General features: G+C 29.6%; 1 protein-coding gene across 3 annotated transcripts in view; it reads right to left on the bottom strand.

The window, feature by feature from the left end:
* Edem2 (ER degradation enhancer, mannosidase alpha-like 2) overlaps positions 1-7,989 on the bottom strand; it is a 48,414-nt gene extending 40,425 nt beyond the window's left edge. The window contains exons 1-4 of one of the 3 annotated variants that reach the window (XM_014436886.3): positions 7,971-7,989; positions 6,296-6,740; positions 6,181-6,226; positions 4,389-4,489 (exon numbers count right to left, since the gene is read on the bottom strand). In XM_014436886.3, the coding sequence (XP_014292372.1) occupies positions 4,389-4,489; positions 6,181-6,226; positions 6,296-6,414 (266 nt within the window). In that variant the 5' untranslated portion in view covers positions 6,415-6,740; positions 7,971-7,989. The other 2 variants (XM_014436884.3, XM_014436885.3) reach the window with 2 other exon arrangements.
* Positions 7,990-8,413: the final 424 nt, after the last annotated feature.

Here is an 8,413-nt window from a genome sequence, read left to right on the forward strand (position 1 = left end):
AGCTAAACCCCCGGAGAGCGACAACCCTATATCACTTTTGAAATATTAGCTTAAAACGGGAAGAGGAGTCTTTAAGATAGTTTAATCGAGCAATATTTAAAAAGCACCTGAAATTGAAAAACGACATGGAAGTTGTTGTTTAAGAGAATATGTTTAATGCGGAGAGATAGTTATTATCATGAAATTGGGAATCAGAGAGGGAAATCAGAGGGGGAGTCCTTAATATCTCATCTACTGATATTCTCTTCAATGTACTCAACATTCTTAGCCTAGGTCTTAATTTTTCCATACCCAAATTTTCACAAAAAATTATTCCAGAATTGCTTTAGACTTAGAATACATTCACAACGACCCCCTATTTCATCACTCTAATGAGAGTAATGAGTTATCACGCATTACTATTTGCAATACCATTTCTAATTATCTTCAACACCCTCCATCCTTTTTTTACCAATTTTACCCCCTTTTCTTTAAAGACTTTTCTTTCACACGATCCTTCCTTGGATCTCATGATGACATTATTATCACCAAAGCCGACAAATGAAACAAGACTGTCATTATGAACCGCTCTGACTATAATGAAAAAATGACACAACTCCTATCTGATCATTCCACATACTCCACTACGTCTCGTGACCCTACACCTTCATTAAAAACCACCTTTAATAAACATCTTAAAGATCTCTTAAATTCTAAATTTATTAATTATCCCACTTATAGAAACCTTATATCATATAATTCAGTTGACCCCCGTTTTTATGGCCTTCCCAAAATTCACAAACCTAATACTCCTCTCCATCCGATCACTTCTAATATCAATTCCCCCACCGTTAAACTTAATAAATACCTACTGCCCTCTTTACAAGCTCTCAGCTATGACAATCCATATGACATTCATAACTCTTTTCACCTCCGCAATCAATTATTAGGCCTCACCATTCCAGACCACTATATTCTCACTTCCTTTGACATTGAAAGTTTATTTACCAATATCCCCATAGATAATGTCCTAATTTGAACAGCATACTTCCTTATAAACCTTTCTTCTTACCTCAAGTCTCTCCAACTTTGTTGTGAATCCGGCTACCTCACATTCCAGGGTCAATTTTTTAAACAAAATTTCAGGCTTGGCTAAGGGTAATCCTCTAGCCACCGATCTTTCCAATATAATACTTAACGATTTACTCAACTCCGTTATTCCACAGTTTTCCAATGACATTATTTTTATTAAAACATATGTTTACAACCTCATCTTAATACTGAATCCTAATAAAATCACCGATATCTTACTTGCTTTCAACTCCTACCATCTCAATCTCTACAACTCAAACCATCCTCGCTTATGTTTTACAGCAGAATCAGAAACAAACAATTCGCTACCATTTCTTGATCTCCTCATCATAAAAAACACCAATAACACTATATTCACCGATTGGTACACAAAACCAACTTACTCAGGAAGACTTCTAAATTATGACTCCCAACATCCTTACCATCAAAAACTAAACACAGTAAATAATCTTATTCATCGTGGTTTTTCCCTCTCTAATTTCCAATTTCATGATAATAACTATCTCCGCATTAAACATAATCTCTTAAACAACAACTTCCCTCCTAAAATCATCAACAAACTCATTTACACTTATAAAAACCGTACCCCATCTACACACAATTCTCTACAATCTTTTTCCATCCCCCTATACAGATCATTACCTTACATCCCGTTTCTTATAGATAACATTGATAAACAATTACACTCCACCATCCCTAACCTCCGCCTAGCCTTCAAAGCCCATAACAAACTGTCTTTTATTTACACCAATTAAAGATCCAATTCCTCCTCAATACCGTTGCCAAGTTGTGTACCGTATCCCCTGTTCCACTTCTAATAGTAATGCATCCTACATTGGCGGAACAAAAAATTTACTTACAGACTGCATAAAACCCAGCACAAATATTCCGTCTCCTCCCATAACTTCACAGCTTCAAAATTATCCGAACATAGCTTAACACTCAAAAACTCTTTTGATTTTGACAGTACCTTCATACTAGCATCTGTCCTTAATCACGACAAACGATTGTTATCCGAAAGCATTTTTGTACAATTAGAAGCTTCCCCAGTCAATCACAACACAGACAAACAAAACTTATCCCTAACCTATTCCCTAATAGTTAATTTATTAAAGCATCTATAATTTATTTTATTTTATCTATTATTATTAAATTTTTGATTTTATTTGTTTAATATATTTTTTATTTTTTTTACTCTTATTTTTATTCATAATTTTTTGATCTTTGGGTTCCATAATTTTTACATATCACTGGTTTTTTATCTGTAACTTGACTTTTATTTTAATAACGTTATGTAATAACGGTCTTTCTTGACAGTTACTTTTCTAGTGAATCCTTTGTCTGTCCGTCGCCCTCTCTGGTGAGACTTTCTAAAAATAAAAAAATTCAATCAGTTTTAGGCCTACCTTCTACGCCATAACGTGTCTCCTTTCTCGTTCTCATATTTCTTACATTATTCTTTTCCCATTCTCCATATTCTACCTTTTTCCTTTATACACATATATATATTTATATTTTTAGGTATAGGTATATCATTTAATATTCACACTGTAATTTAGATATAAGTCACTCACTATATTTCATTTTCTATCATATTATTCAATTTGTAGATTCAATACTTGTTTTTTCTGTTTTTTAGATACTACTTGCATAAGTTATATTATACATATCTTCTTACCTACATCTACATATTTCATCTTTCACTGTTTTCAATCTACTTCCTACTTCAATCTACTATCTAATTCCACGATTATCAATCAATTCTTTTACTATTCAATTATCACTTATTAAATGTTTATCTTTTGTGATTCAATTCAATATTTTGTATAATTCCAAATTTGTTTGTAAACTATTCCTTTTCAATTTTATGTTTCTCTAAATGTTGTTGTTATCTCTTTTGTTCTATAGCCCTGATGAAGATTGAAACTCAGGTCGAAACATCAGCATAAAATAAATAAATATTGTTTTGTTTATTTATGTTGTTCTTTGCTGACCGCACCCCCTGACAAACTTCTCCAATCATTAAAATAAATCAAGATCAAATTTCTCATTTTTAGTTAAATTAAAATTTTCATAACCATTTTGGGCTGTAACATAATTTTAGAGCACTTTTAAACAGCTTTCATCACATTTACTTTATTTTATTTATTTAAATAAAAATTCACAACAGAAGTGGAGTGCATTACAAGATATTTTGTTTTTCCATTTAATCTAAAGTTTTGGATTTAGAAGGAAGAAATAAACTTCACAAGTGGGTAGAGAAATGGAAACTGAAAAATTTAAAGATTATGAACTGTTCAATGAATGGTATGTTATATAATTTCATATAAAATTTGAAGTGTATTATACCGAGATATGTGTAATACTGTTTCTAGTTTTTTTCTTTCATAGTTTAGATTTAATGAATGTGTTTAGCTTTTACAAAGCCCTAAAGTTTAACTCTCACCCTAAGTTTAATTTCATCAGTGAGTTGTAATAATAATTATATATATTTAGTTGACCATATAACTTTAAATATAAGAAGATGGTCAGGGTTGCGGTCAAAAAAGAAAATATAGTTTTTAACTATTTAATGTCCTACATTTCGCCACAATTTGCAGGGCTTCATCAGGGTTAAAAAGATACAAAAAACAACTAAGAACATTACAATAATAAGATACAATAAGGTAAATTAAGGTAGAATATATATTATGTAAAAATTAAGTAATAAGAAAATTACATATAAATAAAAGGAAGGAAGACATAAAATTATTGTAATGTTCTTAGTTGTTTTTTGTATCTTTTTAGCCCTGATAACCCTGCAAAGTGGGGCGAAATGTGGGACATTAAATAGTTAAAAACTATTTGTTCTTTTTTGATCACAACCCTGACCATCTTCTTATATTTAATAATATAGGTCGCACATTAATATCAAAGCCCATAAAATAAATGCATTAGTAGTCAATAGCATCCAAATCAAACAAAATCTGGATTGAAACTAAAATATAATTACATATTAGATGGTTATAAACCATTCTGAACAAAAATTTATAACTTCATGAATTAACAATGAATTTTTACAACAAATAAAGCATAACCTCACTCATTTAAATATGATCTATGATAAAGCTTATATTACAGTCCGATAGGAGAAATTAGAGCAGTATTATTTATTATTTGTTTCAGGAAGTTGGTAAATCAAATAATCAAGTGTAAAGATATGAGTTTGTAAATACAATTATTTTATATTTATCCACATTAAAAAAAAAGTAATAGTATGATTAATGCTCTATAAAATATTTACTCAAACACAGAGATATGAAACCAAGAATACTAACTTTCCAAGAGTGTCATCTAAATCTCCCCTTGAAGGATGACTTCCACGGTATCTTCCTTCACAGCTTAAAGGCATTAATTCATCTGCTGGGTATGCATTATCCTAAAATAAAAGTTCAGTTTGTCTTAACTTGTATAACTAAATATATACCAGAATAATTAAGTAGATAAAATAAATTTTATGAGGAAGTTATGGAATAATTTATTTATTTTATAGATTATGGCTAGGGAATCCTATCAAAAATAAATAATAATAGGAAGAGGCTTAACAAGTCCACATTTTCAATACTAAGAACTTCAACAATCGCTCACTATACTCCTCTAAAGTGGTCAATCAAGTGGGTTGATGAGAAGCAAACGAGTTGATGAGAGTTCCTGGGCCTCTCATGTGCAAAGAATAGGATCCAGGAATGATTGTGATGAAGAGAGGACTTAAACTTAAAGTATGGTAGTCTAATATGAATGCGGAAGTAAAACACACACTAAAAACATGCAGGGAATGTCAGCAGGTTTCCGCAGCACCACTTCCAGAGCCGGTAAGAAGATATTTACCACAGAAACCATAGTGAGCAATTGGGATTGATTTTAAAGGGCCTCTATAAACTGAAGAATATTCAATGGTTGTTGATTACTAAAGCCGATTTTATGAACAGATTATGAAGATTATAACCACTGAAAAAAAAATGATGGAAAAGTTTAAACCGATATTTGGCCACTATCGAATTCCCATTAGCATTACATATGACTACTAAAATCAATTTGTAAGTTGCATGTTTAGAAAATTTTGGGACAAAAACGACATTAAACTCATCCAAATTCTTCCATACTGGCTTGAAACAAAATCAAAATTAGAAAGACAGAATTTATATAACGACAGAATAGGTAATTTATGAAGTGATTAAAAATCTCACAAAGTTTAAATTTGGTCTGGAAAGAAGAATTATAAATCTTTATTATAGACTATTATTATCTTATGCATTATATAATAACTCCTCATAACAAAACTAGAGTCCTGCTGGCTTAAACATTGTTTAGTAAATACTTCAGAATAAAAAATTTCACAGATTTAATACCACAATCAATTGATGGATGAAGATGTGAGAGATAAGAGAAAAAGGAAAAGAATATCAGACCATAGCAAAAAAGCTAATTGAAATAAAAACATGGTGTGGAGAAGCAGAGTGTTCACAAATTTGGTTCGAGATTCCATTCGGGACCATAAAAAGTAAAAGATCTTGAAGATAAATTAGTGACAAGATTAAGGAGGTACTGAAATCTTAATACTTAGTAGTTTCTTCAAAGTAACTGAACAAGATGAGCAGGGAGAACCAGAATCGAACATGAAAAGAGAGAGGATACTAACAGAGAAAAGGAGGAAAGTCATAAGATGGTATAAAAAAGAAGAAAGAAAATCAGATAGAGCACAGTATAGAGGTTGAGGAGAAACAAGACAAAAAAAAAAATTTTATTATTTAAAAGATTATATCTGGTTTTAAAGTTTAAAGTTGAAAAAAAAAATTAAGTAAAGGAAATGGAGATATAGTATATGGATATTTGTTAACATTAACATATGTGTAGTGGATTCCTATGATAAATATGTGATTAATATTAACTTTCTTTGAGCTTATTTTATTACCATTGGTAGAGCGTAAATGGGTTGTTTTGTTATACAATCATTTACATCACAAATGAACTCAAAAAGGGAAATTGGAATGAAACAGATGTCCCCAAATAACATTTTAATTAAATATAGGAGCACTATATACCAAACATAATTGAAAGCTAAATTCTTACCATATAAGCTCTGTAAGCATGATAAAACATATCCCTTGCTTCCTCTCTAAAAAAAAAAGATAATTAATTCCATTTTTAAAAAACAATAAAAACACATAAATGACCTCATACTTACTTTAATCTTTCTCTTTCTAAGTCTGTCATTGGTACAATTTGATCATCTTCAATACAATAAACAATAACTAGTAATGAAGAAATGTAACAAAAACACCACATAAATTTATAGGGTGTCATCTTGGAGCTTCTTAAATTAAGATAAATATTTACTAAGTATAATATCAAAACTAATTTGAAACTTGAACTATTTTCTTTTTTTCTTAATTTGTCAAGAAAATAAACCAGTAAAATATCTGGTTTGTTTGCGTGGAGGTAACAGTATATGTTGATAATAATTCATCATTGATGCTCATTAATGAAAATTAAAGAGACTTATTCTTTCCTTGATAGCAATACATTAAGATGTATAGTAAGATTTTTAATAAACCACAGCCATAAAATATTATTACTATGTTCTGGGTCTATAAAAACTTTCCTTGTATAAAAATATCCGCAATATAAACCTAAAACAATTACATAAATTAGTGTCAATAACACAAAAAATATACATATAATGATTGAAAGATTTATTGAGTAAATATAAACAAAAAATATAGGAATAAAGAACACCTAACATTTAATATAAAAGCAAATCACATATTTCTGAAACCTTCAAAATATATGACAATTATTCAAAAATAACATTTTCAGGCTAAAATATATATCTGAATCTGGGTAAAACTATCATATGTAAACTAACCTTCAATATTGTATTGATAAAAATCTTTCTAAAAATGTATATAGTCAGAACATCTAGGAGGAATATTATCACAATAAAGATAGTCGATATAAAATTAAATTTACAAAATAAAACATTAACTGTAAAGGTGATGGGAAACTGATGCTTTCCAACATACTTTATCACACATTACAATCAATGAGTTCTGATAACAATACTCCACAACCAACAATTTCAAAGAAAATAATTGATATTAGAGAAACTACAGAAATTTGTTTACCGACTTAGCTCATTAAAAAACAAGCACTGCAATTATGTCACACAAAAAATAACTATTTAAAAGATAGTGAATAAAACTGGATTACCATAATGAAAGAATAACATAATTTTCTTTCATAACTAAGTGACCACATTACAGTTTATTATTTTAGCCTACATAATAAAATTCAAGATTTAATAATCTCAAAAATGACTGTATACTACTGACTACTTAAAAGCTAAATATTGATAAAACAAAGGCAATTTTAACAAATTAATAGACAGCATATTGAAATAACAAAATTCGAGTTAAAATCAATCTGTAAAAAATTAAATTACGTTAGAACTACTGGTGCTTTCAAAAACTGTCCCAGGATTAAGATCAAAAAAGAAATTTAGAAAATAACTGAGAAAAAATCTTTAATACATAGAAATCACTGACATGCACACAATTTTTATAATTAACAAATTTCACACAAAAAACTGACAATGACGTTACCTTGTCAGATTGGTTGAATGGGCTCATAATGAACCTCTTGGAACAGATAACATTAATATTATCAAGGACGGGGTGATAGTTAAGTGAGCATATTTCTTAAGTACAATAAATTTCGAGTTCATTAAAGTACTTCATTTATATCGATTTGGACAAAAGTGGTATAAAGAAATCAAGAAAAATCTAAGATAAACAATCTGCAGGTTAACGCCTGCACGATAAAACATCAACTGATTGCTTAAACTTAACCTAATCTATCACCTGTCATTACGATGAGATCAGAAATAAAAAGAAGAAAGTTATCACCTAGCAAACATTAGCACGTTCAAACCACCTTAAATGTTAAAATAGCATAGCTTGTAATTATGGACTACTATTATATGTAAGGCTCGACCAATGGATATACAGTGTTTTTTTTTCAGCTTTATCCTTATAAAAAACGATGCAACAAAATTTAAAATATGGCTTTGCTAAAGATATATTTTCGAAGGTATTCCTTTCCTCTTGATAATGAAACTGTTCATTCAGCCTCAATTAAGTATTCAAGTTGTCATCTAGTACAAAAGTGAGTTCTTTAAGTTTAATTTAAAACTCTTATAAAATGAAAATATTAATCCAACTTAGGCATTTAAAATAAGGGCCATCACGTGAGTTATAAGCGCTTAGAACAAAATTCATCAGGTGCCCCCAAGTACTTTCTCTCG

The sequence above is a fragment of the Halyomorpha halys genome, unplaced genomic scaffold, assembly GCF_000696795.3.
Source record: "Halyomorpha halys isolate HHAL.00 unplaced genomic scaffold, Hhal_1.1 Scaffold2137.1, whole genome shotgun sequence".
NCBI lineage: Eukaryota > Metazoa > Arthropoda > Insecta > Hemiptera > Pentatomidae > Halyomorpha > Halyomorpha halys.